Source organism: Sarcophilus harrisii, chromosome 4, assembly GCF_902635505.1.
Source record: "Sarcophilus harrisii chromosome 4, mSarHar1.11, whole genome shotgun sequence".
Lineage (NCBI taxonomy): Eukaryota > Metazoa > Chordata > Mammalia > Dasyuromorphia > Dasyuridae > Sarcophilus > Sarcophilus harrisii.
Window position 1 is genome coordinate 49,841,709 of NC_045429.1, and position 14,548 is coordinate 49,856,256.

The window sequence follows — 14,548 nt, forward strand, 5'->3', positions numbered from 1 at the left end:
CCCAGTATCAAATTATTACTTCATTGTCCTGTTGATGTGAAAAATGGACCTGGTTTTCCGGGTCTTATTCCATTCCTTTAGAGGTTTGCCATCTCCAGAATTGCTAAGGCTGTATAGGAAGAACTTCTGCATCATAAAAAATGTGACCAACAATTCCCCGAGGTCACAACGACCCCCTTCTTCTCTTGTTGGGGATGAAGTATCTTTTTAAGATATCTCTCCCAGGTCAGGCCTGTCACTCAATGTCTAACTTTGTCTTTTATTGAAAGTAGAACCGCTGCTAAGAGTTGAGGGTTCTGGTAAGAGAGAAAGGAAATTGTATTCCCCAGTGCAAACGTGGAAGTGACACATTCCCTACAGGATCAGCTGTCTTGGTTTTTGTAGTTGTCCTTTGAATCCCGCAGGAAGGTGAAGGAGTCATGAAAAAAAATTGAGATGGGTCCTTTCTTTGGGTGTGGATTTTTTCCCTCCTCTCTGTGAAAGGCAATACCCATCAGAATTATAGCTGGAAAGGGGTCCTGCCAACAGAAGCTATGTCCTTCAGAATTTCAGCCCATCTTCCTTATCTCCTCCCACCCTCATGCAGGTTTGTGGGGGTTTTAAAGTTTGTTAAATGGATACCAGCTGGTAGCTGGGAAGAGCTTGGGCCAATGGAAATCTCAAATGGGCCCGCTCCCACTTTGAGTCAGGAATTGTTAGCCATATCACCATCTCGATGTGCGCATCCGTCTAGAGTAACTGAGGGATGGATTCGATACCTCACAAGAACTGTATATTGGAAAAGACTAGAGGAACAGCATTCAGAAAAAGCTCCTGTTATTCTCTCTGTGTAGTGAGGTGGTAGCTGGTAATTCTTAATGGGAATTTAGAAAAAGCCTGAAGGAAAACTGGGATTTATTAGATTCCATCAATTTTTCCTGAAGGAGCCTTTCTGTCCTACTCCTTGGACAGCAAAGTTATAGGCTTAGAGGTCAAGGATTGTTGAAGGGATTGGTCACAAGGCTGTTTAGGTTTCCTTTGTAAGTTAGGAAAAAGAAGTTTCTATCTATTTTTGTCCTCCATATAACTGTATTTTTAACACGCAGTTTGAAAGAAACCAAGTATTTGCTCATCAGAGAGCATTGTAAATAGAGGGAAGAGGTCTGACCATGTCAGTGGCCTGCTGTGGGCCAGCAGGCTAAAGGTGGCAGAATGGACACGTCTGTGCTATAAGAGAGGCTCGTGTTGGCAAGCCAGGCCACAGGCAAGCTATTATAGGGCCCAAGGTACCTGAAGGTGTACATGTGTGTAAATATGTAGATATGTGGATATGAACATATACACTATAGATATGTATATATAGAGAGAATATATCTATATAGATGGAACAAGAAAGTGCTCGATTGATATGGAGAAGGCAACTATAGATAGAAATAGGCTGGTAAAGGCAAAACTAAATGGAAAATAGAAAGAAAAAAGTGGGGAAGGAGGAAGAGGAATGAATCTAATGGAGGTGGTACAGGAAGCAGGCAGGCCTAGTTCTGAATGAAACACCAATCTCACTCCAGAGAGAGCTTTCTGACTCTGTCAAGATCTTTTCATTCCCCTGCTTCCTCTCTGATTTCCAAATGTTTGCTGATGATGCAGTTGAGAGGATTGCAAAGAACCATTGCCCCACTGATCTGAAAACTGGATTAGTATCGTTAGCTGAGGATTATTTGGGATTGGAGTTGGGTTCCAGCTAGCAGCTACACCCTTAAGACCCCAGTGGGAACACTTGTTTTATCTTAGAAAGGGTGACCTGATTATAAATTTCTTCCTTCTGATTCAAACCTTTTGCTTCAATGAGAGGAAGAATAAAAATGAGGAACTGAACTTGTTTCTAGAAGAAAAATAAACTTTAGATTCTTGCTTTTGGCCCAGGGAGGACTTCCATGTCTTTTTCTCAGTCAATTTTTGCCCTATTTCCTCCCATCCCCTGGGCTAGCCCCAGATATTCCTTATGGCACCTATTCAGATATTGATATCCTACACAGCATGAACTATACGAGTGCCTGCATGTTGAAGAATGGGTGGCCATCACTGTGTGTCCAAATGGGAGCGTCTTTGGATTCAGAGCTAGGGAGGGCACAGGCAGAATGCATCAAGATGGCCTCAGCTGCTCAACCCTCAGCTGGGGAAGACAGGGAAAGAATTGGAACATCTCACATACCTCCTATCCCAGTGGAGTCCCCCCAGTCCCTCTCCTTTCCTGCTCTTTGCTCTAACTTGTTCTTCCTGTTTTATTCTTTAGTTCTGTGACATCATGGAGGAGATACAGGCTGGGGTTGGTTGGGGAGGGGGCTGTGTATGGACAATACACCTGTATCAGTGATGATCAGAGGCTGTGAACTCCCAGACCCCTCAGAAGTGGGTGGCACTTACTGCACAGGGCCAGAGAAGGAAAGGCAGCCTCTGCTCACCTCAACTGTACATTGGAATTGTAAATGTGTAATTATATTCCTGCTAATCTCAGCACTGTCTGTAAAACTTCTCTCTGGCCTTACTATCTACTCATCTTGCTTTCTTGAGGGTTGAATTGGTGTTTCATTTATTCCCCTCCAAATCCTTTTCCCTTTTTTCCCTTTCCTACAACTGTTGTATCATTAACTCTATTGACTCAACTCTCTGGGAAATTATTCTGTCCTTGTAAGTGCACTTACTCCCTGGATGTTGTCACCGGTCTAGTGGCTTTTGCTAAATAAATCTTTCTTATTTCTAAAGTCTCTTTCTGTTGTTCTTTCTTATTTCTTACTCTTCTGCTTTACTTGCCTCCCTTCTTAACCTCCTTCCTACAAGTCAGGCAAATGTGGGATGAGTGACTCATTTCCTATAGTGATGATCAACAGAACCAATAGATTTGCCCCATGCCACAGGATCAGTCAGTGGCAGAGTCAGAATTTGAATTTGAATCCAGATCCTTTTGACTCTGGACTCAGTGCTGTTTCCACAGCATCACAATCACATTAGCATAGGACATTATATTTTCAAATTTCATAGTCCCAGTTGCTACTGTATACTTTAACTGCCTTCTGAGTCCATAAGCCCAATTTAGTAATGAAGCTAATGATAACATCTATTCCCATTTGTTTATAAACAGAGGAGGAAAGGCCTTGGAATTGGAGACTTCGTACCTCACCTTTGTTTGCTATTGTAGACTTTGTGTAAATCACATTTTAAAATTTGTTCAGTGGAAAGATTGGCTGAAATGACTGAAGATCTTTTCCTTCCTGCTCTAATCTATATTGTGTGTTTTGCCTTCAAGTATTAGGGGGTTGTTTGGGGGTTTTTGGTGAGGAAGAGAATGCAGTCCCTATTTTCCATTTAACTAATGGAAGCCTCTTTCAGTGTAGAACCTCCCTTAAATGTTGTTGATGCAGAGCTCCTTTATAACTACTGTCTTAGTGAGCTGCCTGGAGGCAAGTGATGATCTGGCAATGATCCCAGAGTTCCTTGGACCATATCCTTTGGGTACTACTGGGCTGGGATCATAGATTTTGAAGCCAGGGAGAAGAGAGGACACTTAGTTAAGTGACTTGCCCAAGATGTCACAAGCAGAAGAATTTGGGGCAGGATTTGAATTCGTGTCTTCTGACTTATAGACATATGTCTGAGACAACTGATGAGTAAGGTGACTTGCTCCTGGACTCAAGTAGCAGACATGTTTAAGAGGCAGGGACATCAACCTGAGTCTTCTTGACTTCAAGGACAACCAATGCACCATACTGCTATCTTTTTCAGGCTAATAGTTGCTCTTTTACAATTCAAATTTTGAAGAGCTGAGATGTGGGCAATGATTCTCTTTGGGAAGTATGTGTACCAGCTGTATAGTTCAGTCTTCTAAACACTGTAGTCATACTTGACAAAGATCAAACCAGTGAATGACACTACAAAAACTCTTAATCTCATGTTGTTCATCACCATCACTGACAGAGGGAGAGGGGAGGGAGAGAGGGAGAGGGGAGGGAAAAAAGGGAAGAAAAGGAAAGGAGGAAGGAAGAAAAAGAAAAGGAAGAGAAAAGAAGGAAGGAAAGAGAAAAAGAACGGAAAAGAAAAGAAAAAAGGATGAAGAAAAGAAAGGAAGAGAAAGAAAGAAAAAGAAAGGAAGGAAAAGAAGAGAGAAAAGGAAAGGAGGAAAGAAGGAAGAAAGAGAAAAAAAAGGAAGAAAAGACAGAAAAAAGCAAGGAAGAAGTAAGGAAAGAAGAAAGAAACGAAGAAAGGAAGAAAGGGAGGGAAGAAAGGAAAGAAGAAAAAATCAAGGAAAATAAAAGAGAAGATGAAGAGAAAAAAAGAAAAGAACGGAGGAAAGAAAGGAAGGAAGGAAAAGATTGCTCTTTTGAAAGAAAATTCAGGAAGATGTCTATAATTACCACGATGTTTAAAATACACATACACACACATACACACACACACACACACACACACACACACACAGAGACAACTTTGTTCTTTGCTTCTGCTATCTACCTTGGGATTATGATGTGTTTTCCTAGAATAGAAACCTGCTTAATTTCCAAAGAGACTTCTTAGGTATCATCTTAGAAGTGTGGGAAAGACCTCGGGTTTGTCTTAGAATATTTCAGATCATTCTAGGAATTCTACAACTCAATGCATTGGCTCGGGATTAGATCCTTACTATACACTGATTTCACCCTTGTGAAATCAGAAAGCTCCAGACATTGAGTCAATTCTAAATGTGCAGACAGATTGAGCAAATGATTATCCCTTAATTCAGAAGATGTTTCCCCCTTATCAAAGAGACCCTAAAACAAATAAAAGATGGAGAAAAAAATCCCAACCAAGTCAGAGTAACTTTCTTGCTTAAAAGTGCCCTAGTCTAGGTTGGGGAGAAGCGGGTATTTACTGTTTCAATGAAAAGTTACTGATTTTCTTGTAGGATGCAGAAAATAGGTCAGCGGAGTAGGAGACTTGGTGTCTACTTCGCTTCTGAAGGCAGAATGGTAGGGAGGGCCTTATTAACTGCTTGGATTTCTGCCTCAAAAGAGGTGGCCAAGGAGGACACCCTATGGAATCTATTTTTTACATGCTGCTTGCTGCCAAAAAGCCCTATGAGGTGGCTTACCAACATCATCTTATTAAATGAGGCAGAGACCCCCCCAAAAAAAAAAATCATCTTAAAGGAAGAGAACAGACTTTTGATCCAAATCTTTTAACTTGTCTAGGAAATCAGTCTTTGTGCCTATAAAATGGGTTTTAATTAGATGAATTCTAAGGTCTCTTCCAGTTCTAAATCCCCATATAGCTAAAGGTTAGACTGAATGACCTCTGAAATCCCTCTGACTTTATGTGATTCTGTATATGATTCAGTGATACTGAAGAGAACTCGTACAAGTGATATTCTCCCCATTTCCTGGATGAGAAAATTGGGACTTCTTCAAACTTAGCTTTCTAAAGGGTAAGTGACTAAGTACTGCATCAGTTTAATATTGGACTAAGTAAGGTTACATGACTAACAAGGGTTAAAGAATAGAAGCGGCATTATGAGTAATTATTTTGATTTTAGAGTATGTATAAAAATGATTTAATGATTTTTTCAGGATCCTATAGCTAGTCCCTGTGGTCAGGAAATATACTCTTGCTAGACATCTCATAATCAATGATAACATTTCTCTGGGATGAGCTAAGTATTTCTAAAACTTTTTGGTCTGAGGAGCCCTTTATACTCTTAAAGATTATTAAGAATCCTCCACCAAGAACTTTTGTTTATGTGGATTATATCTGCCATATAAGAAATCACATTATTGTAAAAATAAATTTGACTTCCTGTTCTCCCAGAGGTTCCTGGACCACACACTTTAAGAATCACTAGGGTAACTCATAGGATTATAAATCTTCAGTCCAAGGGATAAGAAACAAACACTTGGCTAGTTAAGTGACTTGCCCAAGGCATCACAGATAGTAGGGTTTGTGGCAGAATTTGAATTTAGCTCTCTGACTCTTGGGCCAGCATTGTACCTCACATTGTAACTCTCATGAAATTTAAGGCTGAGCCTTTGCCACTGTCACTGCATTTGGCAGGAGCAGGATTTAAGGAACCCAATTGAATACCAGAAGAAAACAGATAATATGAGAAATGAGGATTTTCTAGGTTTTGCCCTTCCCCATCTATGAAAGGTGTTTGGTGAGAAAGAATAAGAAATCATGTATTGGTGCATGTTAGTATGTATGTGGGCACAAATATGTGTAGAATATAACTTCCATATAGCATCTACTATATGTACTATATACTAAGCACTTTACAATTATCTATTTGGTCTTCACAAAACCTTTGGACATAGATGCTATTATTCCCATTTTATTGATGGGGAAACTTTGGCAAACAGTAGTTGACCGATTCATTGAGGTTGTACAAACTGGTGTGTTTGTGGTTAGATTTGAGCTCAACTCATCCAGGCCAAGGTGATCTATTTATTGCTTGTGTATACATATTCACTTAATTACATATAATACATTTTGGCTTTTATAATAATCAATCTTAGGCTGGCCTGCCTGGGAAAGAGTTGTAATAAAGACCTGGCTGTAGAGAAAGTGGTTGGTGACATCTAGGCAAGTGAATCATCAATGGCAGCTGAGAAAATGGATGAAATTCAAAGGTCCTTCTGAGGAGAGTTTTATGGTATTTAAAAAGGGGTAAATTCTTCCACGGAATGGGGAAGTAAATTGTTGGGAAGTTGCTCTGGAGAGAAAATCTGGAAGTACCCCACAAACCTCACCCTCGCCGTGCTGCTCTCCCCTATTGGAACCTAATTGTCTAGATATTGTCTCTTGTGAGGTTCATGAGGGATGAGATAGGATTGGCTTTCTCACTTTCCCAGTACAGTGAGCTTATACCCATTCTCATATCATTTACTTTACTAAGAAATATTTCCAGATGTGAAGACGTCATCCTAGGGCAGCTAGATGGCACAGCCCTTTAGTCAGGGGGACCTGAATTCAAATCTGGCCTCAGACACAATACTGGCTGAGTGATCTTGAGCAAGTCACTTAATCCCAATTGTTTTAACCCCCCCCCCAAAAAATAGGAAAAAAAAAAACCCATCCTTACAAAAAATTAGAGTGTCCAACTGATTACTTCTTCCAGGAAGTATCTGAAATTTTTTCCATCCATAAGGAGATGGCATTCAGTCCCCAAACACCAAAAATGAATATTTCCCCTCATGCTGTGACAGTAAGAGATCACTAGATCATTCCAGGGCCTGAGGGAGAAGTAAATGGTCTTCTAGTGACCCAAGTTACTAAAGAAACATGAAGCTTGCAGGAATCCCCAAGATTAGGTGAATCTAGTTGGGAAATGGAAACACCAAAAACTGAGTAGAGGAAATGTAATTTGGGAAACAGGGATTGATCACCTCCTTCATTCTGGGCATTAATTAGGTCTCTCTTACCACAAATGAAGATTGCATTCCCTTTTGTGACTTCTAAAAAACACCACTGGCTCACTTGTAGCAACTAAAGTCCTCAGCATCCTTGTACAGGACTTATTTCTAGCCTTAGCTCCTTTATCTTCTATCCAGTTGATTTTTAAAATTCATAACAGAATATATTTACCACTATTAAATTTCATCTAATTTCATTTGGCCCATTATCCTAAACTGGTGAAGTCACTTTGGGTCTCGATTCTGTCATCCAACCAAAAGTGATGCATGTGCCATTTATACCCATTTAAATAACTGGTAAAGGTTGGGTCCCAGATGAAGCTTGAGATTCCTGGGGCACTTCATTAAAGATCTCCCCTTCCAATGTGACATGGATGTATTAATGACTGCTTTGGGGATCTTATTCTTTCAACCAGTTCCAAATCAACCCAAATGTATCTATCATTCCCCAGCTACCATCAGGACAGAGAAATTACCATATGGTCAGACTTAATACCAGCTTGTGACTAATACTTTGATTTATTCTCACTTCTTTAGACATAACATAGTTTTTAACCCCCTGTATTTTCCTTTGGTCTGATCTAATGGGCTGCTGTAAGTCTACTTGAAAGTCTGGCAGCTGCTGGTGGAGACCCTGTCCCCTGGCCGTGCCTTCTGCTCCTTTCCCCAGAGAGTTTTGAGTTTTCGGTAGTACACCTTGCAGCTGAAGCCTTCCTTGAACCCTCCTTTGATGTGACTTTTCAGCGAGTGCAGCGTGGGGTACATGCGGCAGCATGCCACACATTTGTAGCCATTCTGCTGGGCGGGGTGCCACTTGGAAGCTGTCAGGATGTCTTGGGATGTGATGTAGTCCTTGGAGTCCAGGCCGGGTCTGGGTTTCTTGGTGGTTTCCCGGGGACAGGCGTTCTCCAGGGAGGAGGAGGAAGAGCAGATGCTCTCGGCCATATCCTCAGGCTGGCCAGTGTCCCCCCTGCCCTCCCTGCCCTCATCCCGTTGTACCTCTGGGAAGCTGTAGGTGTCCAAGTGACTTTCTTTATCTGTGCACACAAAGTAGCTATAAGGGGAGAACCAGGGCCGGTAGATGGTACAATTCCGCCTCAGCTGTTCAGTGTTTGGTGTGTCCCCCAAGGCACAGTCTATTAAGGGAAGAAAAGAGCTGAACCTAAGCCTCTAGTGCTTGGGGAATCCCTCTGGGCTTGATAAAGTTGGGGGCTGGGTGTCCCCCGTAGAGGAAGTGAGTTGGAGGTCTGAGAAGCACCGGTGGATTTGGGAGAACAATTTGGGGCATTCAACCTGTTTCCTTTTTTTTTTTTTTTTTTGGTTTGTTTTTAGATGGGTTAAGTCTGACAGCAGTTCAGTCTCTGGGGCAAAATAGTCATAATCTTGGGCAATGATCTTGAAAGTTTGGCGTGTGACCTGGCCGAATCTTGCCGCTTCCTGAGATAGTCCTTCCCTGGAGATAACCCTTCCCCTGAAGACACAGACACACCACCCAGAAGGCAGCCCGCAACACAATTCCATGTTCAGCATTTACACTAGCAATGTTTACATTTCATGACCAATTAATTTTTCCTCCCTCGCTGACCTTTTTCCCTTCACCCTGATTCCTGGGAGTCAAGGGGTGGTGGGTTAGAGAATAAAAGGATTAGTGAGAGAAGCAGAAAACACGGGCTGTGGTGGCAAAGCTTCTCAACCTCCCTGCCTTCGGGAGCAGTCCTCTCACTCCAGTTTCACAGACATAGATGTACACGGATACATGCACCTACATAGCTCTGTCTACGTGAACACACACACGGTTGGGGAAGACCTCACCTGCTGAGAACACCGTGTTATGTACCCCATGCCGGAGAGCACTGCATTGGTACTGGGGTGGCAGGACCTGAGCAGGGGTGGGCACCTCACCAGGTCCAGGAGTCTTTGAGATGTCTGAGTGACAGAAGGAAATACTCTGGTAAGCTAAGTGGAGAGTCGCCCTTCTGCAACATCCAGCAGGATCGGGGGGAGCTTCCTCTTTGGTTCTTTGTTCTCATCTTTGCCAAATGATCTCTTGGGACTGAGATGACACCACGAACATGCAATGCAATGAGGCAAGGCCATTTCAAATGATGTTCTAGGAGATTTCTGAATGGGACCATTTCATTGAAATACAGGAAAGAGCAGGTGGGGTGAAGGAGACAACTTTGTTCTTCCTCCTGGTCCACCCTCTCTCTCTCTCAAGCCGCCCTTGTATTCTGTATGCGGGGTTTTAAATAATCCTGAACTTAGTGTCTCTTGTGGAGGGTTACAAGCACAGGTTCCATACAGTGTCATGGAGGACCTCTGACCCAGAGACCTCACACATAGTCAAAAATGACCACCACTGGTCAGGATTAAAGTACTGGGCATTCTACCTTGTTGGCCCGGTGGAGTTGATTAAGCTTAAATACACAGCTTGTTTCCCAAGAAATAGCAGTTTTTGATCTTGTATCACAATCTTGTTTATATAACCAAGGGGAGCATAAGGAAAAAAAACACCACCACCACTCATTGGTTTGCCAAAACCGTATTCTCTTTGTCCATATCAATAAGTTTTTTCACATTAGATGGTGGACTCAAAGGCTAGATTTCTCTGTAATTTATCTAACCAAAGCCAGAGTATACCATGATGATTAGAGTGGTAAATCATTTTAAGAAAATACATGTTTCATTTTGGAAATCAATACAAACTAAAGGGATAAAAAATTACAGAAAATTGACAGGATATGTTTTGTTTATCCCCTGATATAGAAGCGAAAACAATATTAACCATTTGGTACTTTCCATGACCCACCACCCATGTAGAAGAATAAATAATTAGACACTTTAAGTTTCTGGTCCTATACATCAGCCAGGGGGGCTAATAAAGTACTTCAAAGAAAGATAAACTCATGGTTCCCAGCTTCACCCATAGTTTACCTGGTAAGCTGGTTGCGCGAGAGGATGTAATATCAGGAAAAGTATTCATGGCAGAGGAAGAGATCCGTGGTCCTGAAATGCTAAGGAGAGAGAAGTTCTCCATGTTCTGACTCTTGGTAAGTTATGGAGATGGCTTTCTCTTCCTCCTTAGATGCTAGTTGTGTTGTCCAGGCGATAAACATTCTGAGATCATTTGACATCATAAGAAGGTCACATGATTCCACTTGCCAGCACAGCTGGACCAATTGCTGTCCAAAGAAGGGTTTAAATCCCCTCTTTCCTTCGGCTAACTCTAAATTCTTATTTCACTTGATTCTACCATTCCTAAGTAAGTTTTACACAGCTTGGGTCTGTCCTAAGTATCACCCAAGGAAGAATAAAAATCATGGTGACTTTCTCTCTGTAGGACCTTCCTTGATGTCCTCCTATTTTTATCTTTCTTCATTGCCTTTCACCCAGCCCCCCCAAAATCTCTTTTTCCAAATTAATTCCCTTCTTTTCTTACTATCCCCTCCTTCCTACCCTTAAAAAATAAAAATAAAATCAAGCACTCCATTCCAGGCTTTTTTATCACCATGGTCATCCGTTAGGATGTACGACAGTGTGCTAAGTTATACTGGGGGAGATATATGGAAATGCTGGGGTCCCTACTGAGAAGGGACTGAGAAAATTGTATGGAGCATGGGAAAAAGTATGTGGGTTTGCCTGTGGGGGAAGAGAGGAGAGGTGGTGAGGAGAGAAAAGGGGAATTGGTCTTTCTGTATTTCTTCAGGGGGCCTACCCAGTGGGAAAGTAGTGAGAGAAATATTCCTTCACTGAGACCATAGGAGTGTGTAACATAATAAATACCCCTGTTTGGTAGAAGCAGCTATAGTGGAAATAATCAAGGCTTACCTTGGAAACTTGGATTGTCTTAGCACTGTCATTCGAGGCATCATTGTACAATGGAAAGAATAACGGAGTGGGGGGTGAGATCCCAGGCCTCGCTTGGCTAGCAAATAACAGTGTGTCTTTGAACAAGTAATCCCCCCATTTTGCACTTCATTGTCTTCATCTGTCACAAGGAAGGGCTGAAATCGATGACCTCTCATTCCTTCCAGGTGGAACATTTTAGGATGCCGTGATTTGCATCCTAGGAAATGATAGGTAGATATTGATAAGTGAAACTGAAGTGGCCTGGAGCACCTGGGATTTCATTTCCCCCCTTTTTCCATTCACTTTCCACCACTGACATCACTTTAAAAAAATAATAAACCTAGTGCTGTTAAAGCACTCTAAAATATAACGGGGGAGAAGCTCTCACTTCTGAAAATGCTGAAAGGCAAAGCGGCCACAAGCCAGTCATTTACTGAGCTGGTCATCTCTGAGATTCCCATTATGCTCCTGGCAGGAAGACCCCATTCTGGCCTGAGGTGTCCCCCTGGCATTTCCGTGTCGGAGGCTCAGGGGCAGTTCTAGACACCTTCCTGTACTGGTCACTTCACACAATGTTTCTTTCTTTCTCATTTCTCTCCTGCCTGCTTTCCGAGCCCCTGTCTGGGTCAGGTAAGACACCCTTTCCCCCACCGGTGACGCATGCTGCAGAATGCCCCCTTCTCTGCCCCTGTGTGTGCATGCTGTGTGTGGTGGTGTTGGGGGAGGGAGGCCTGGTCCCAGGTCCAGTCATTCTCGCCTCCAATAATCACTGGAGCCCTGTGCTTCTGGGGAGTTGTCTCAGACATTCTTGTATCTTAGGAGATCAAGCTTCTGTGTTCTCTTCCTTGATTCATGCCAATGCCCATGGATGTCCTAGCTGAGACGATGCTGTTGCTGTACTCTGCCTTCTCTCCCACCCCCCAAATTTGATTGTTGATTATCTATATGGTGGTTGTCAAGGAAACGTGGCCTGGTACCACTCAGACCACGAGGGGTGGGGGAGTCGAGACATGTCATGGCTTGGGGGAAAATCATAATTCCCAGCAGGATATTCCGGAAAGGCTACCAGAATTTACCCACAGGCCACATATATTAGTCTTGCCCAAGTATGATTTTGGAAAGGATTCCTGGGGTTCTGGGAGAGAGAAGGAACTAGGAAAGAGTTCCAGCTCACCCCCAGACTGAGAATATTGGAATATTCCAGAATATACAGTAAACTCAATTGTTTACACAGAATGAATGCATTTCAGTAAACATTTGAATGCCCACTGTGGAGTTACCATGAAATCTGATATGGGATCTTCTCTGAGGAACTTGTGTTCTCCATGTGGAAACAAGACACATACATGCATATGCACTCATTAGAAAATAATATAAAATAGGCTTTATTTGAAGGATAACTTTTTTAATAAATGGGAGGGAAAATACATCCCCCCTTCCCAATAGAATGTAAATTTCCTGAGGGCAGGGAATAAGGAATAATGTAATGTTTGCCTTTGATTTTCTAATATCTGGTACTCTTAGCAGGTGCTTAATAATTACTTGTAGAACTGAATTTGAATTTCAAATGGTAGTATGTAGTGGTCTAAATTGACTACTGAGATGCTCTATATAAATATGTCATGTGTGAGCAGGCTCCTGTCTATGGGAGAGGAGTAGAGATCCAAAATGATAACAGCAACATTTTCTTATTTTTGAGCTTTATATTTGTTGGGTGCTTCCCTTCAATTAGCTATCTTTGCCTGATAACTTGAAAAACTTCAAATGACACAGCTACACTGGGAGGAAAAGAAAGTTTCAGCTTCTCCATCCTGTTGTTGGGTCCTATGACTCCTTGAGTCTCAAACTAAAATGTGCTATGCCTTTGGTAAACACAGTTAAATGGGTTAATTTCAAAGATTTTTCCTGCTAAGTGACAGGCTTTGCCCCTAAAGAAGCAGAATGAACTTTATTTAAAAATGAGAGTCAGTGATGGTCATTAAGAAAAAGCCACCATATAAACATTTAGGAAGCAGTCAAGCTCTATTGTTGGAGACTGTTAAAGACTTATCCTGATATTCCATGTAGAGTGTGTGGGTGAGATTGAATATGGCCTGGATGGAGCAAGTTGCCCATCAGTACACTCAGAGGTGATTTGGATGGAGTCCCTCCCGAAAAAGTTCTGTTTCTTCCCAATTACTTGATATGAATAGATGGGACCTACAATAGTCCTATTTCCAACCACTTTTCTGAGAAGTCAAGTTCAGGGGACCATGGTAGGGAAGAGTTAAAGGGATGAAAGGTAGGAAGCTTTTTATTGCTGAAGGAGAAAAGTTTTATACCATCCTTTCCCCTCTGAATTTTCTTTATATGTAGAAACTTGCTCGTCCAGAGGAGTTGACACAGGATACCACTGCCTGAAACTTGTGAGAGGGAAGAGCTGTCGACTCCTACTCTACCCACCAGCCAAGGGCAGAGACACCTGCTCTGTAATATAAATTTAGATACATCTAAATGAAGAATATATCACAATGTGGGTTTCTCTGAGAAAGTTGCAGTGGGGTACAACCACCTAAAAGGGGGGTGTTAAGGATTCCAGGGACTCTTTGCTCAATCTCCCCTTCAGGAGATGAACAAGATTCATTTACTATATATGGGTAGAGGGAGAATCCAGTCCTCAAGTCCCAGGAATTCTACTTGTGCCTGTGTCTCTAATCATCTCTGGGTTAAAATGCACAAGTGATGATCATAGAAGCAGTATAACCTAGCAGAAAAATCACTGGTTAGGCTGACAATCCAGCCACACCAATTAAAATTCTCATAATCCCCCTTTTTTTTTCATTTAAAAGATGGGGTTCTCAGTTCCTGTTTGTCCCCCACCCCTACTTCTCTCATTTAAGAGACAGGAATTTAATTCAGCTAAACTCAATCCCAGAGAAAGGAAATTTGTTGAGTCTCAGTTAATAATCTCAGGGTCAAATGATCCCTAAACCATGTAATCTTCAATAATAAATAAAATCTCTAATAGTATCTAAGAATGAGTGCTACATAAAACTGGAGAGGCAGTAGAGTCTGCCTTGCTGGAAAATGGAAAAGCAAAAGAGAATACTTTTGGGGGGTTGTGTAAGTGTAGGTGAGCCATCAAAATGCAATACATAACTTCCCTCTACTCTGGAATAGTCACTCACAGCTCTGCCCACCTCCCCCAAGAAACCAGCACCCCAAGTGGGCGAGGGTTGGACTGGTTGGCCTCTAAGGTCTGCCATTTCTCTTGAGATTCTATGAATCCCAGCTGCTGCCATTTT

At 42.1% G+C, this 14,548-nt stretch overlaps 2 protein-coding genes across 7 annotated transcripts in view; one reads left to right on the forward strand and one right to left on the reverse strand.

Annotated features, from left to right (window-relative positions):
* Positions 1–14,548, forward strand: part of LOC100922210 (carboxyl-terminal PDZ ligand of neuronal nitric oxide synthase protein) — a 374,239-nt gene that overhangs the window by 345,943 nt on the left and 13,748 nt on the right. The window contains exon 1 of one of the 5 annotated variants that reach the window (XM_031936791.1): positions 5,354–5,434. The exons of the other annotated variants lie outside the window; for them this stretch is intronic. The gene's annotated coding sequence lies outside the window, so the exon portion shown is untranslated. Of the gene's footprint in view, positions 1–5,353; positions 5,435–14,548 lie in introns of those variants that run through there. 5 annotated transcript variants of the gene reach the window in all.
* On the reverse strand, positions 7,919–12,227 carry SPATA46 (spermatogenesis associated 46). 2 transcript variants are annotated; one of them, XM_003767359.3, is made up of 5 exons: positions 12,022–12,227; positions 11,244–11,481; positions 10,350–10,429; positions 9,228–9,341; positions 7,919–8,551 (listed from the first exon to the last, which is right to left on the reverse strand). In XM_003767359.3, exons 1-5 carry the CDS (start codon positions 12,068–12,070, stop codon positions 8,016–8,018), a joined length of 1,017 nt encoding a protein of 338 aa, XP_003767407.1. In that variant the 5' UTR covers positions 12,071–12,227; the 3' UTR covers positions 7,919–8,015. The 2 variants fall into 2 exon arrangements, with proteins under 2 accessions (XP_003767407.1, XP_012403071.1); XM_012547617.1 differs by lacking the exon at positions 12,022–12,227 and having other exon boundaries at positions 10,350–10,532; positions 11,244–11,378.

Bases quoted from the DNA above. Each gene is read 5' to 3' on its own strand.
- SPATA46 (XM_003767359.3), bottom strand. From the start codon at position 12,070: ATGTCTGAGACAACTCCCCAGAAGCACAGGGCTCCAGTGATTATTGGA. The intron at 9,342-10,349 runs GTAAACTATGGG...TCTGTCACTCAG, and splicing joins TCGCGCAACCAGCTTACCAG to ACATCTCAAAGACTCCTGGA. The intron at 8,552-9,227 runs GTGAGGTCTTCC...TTCCCTTAATAG, and splicing joins TAACACGGTGTTCTCAGCAG to ACTGTGCCTTGGGGGACACA.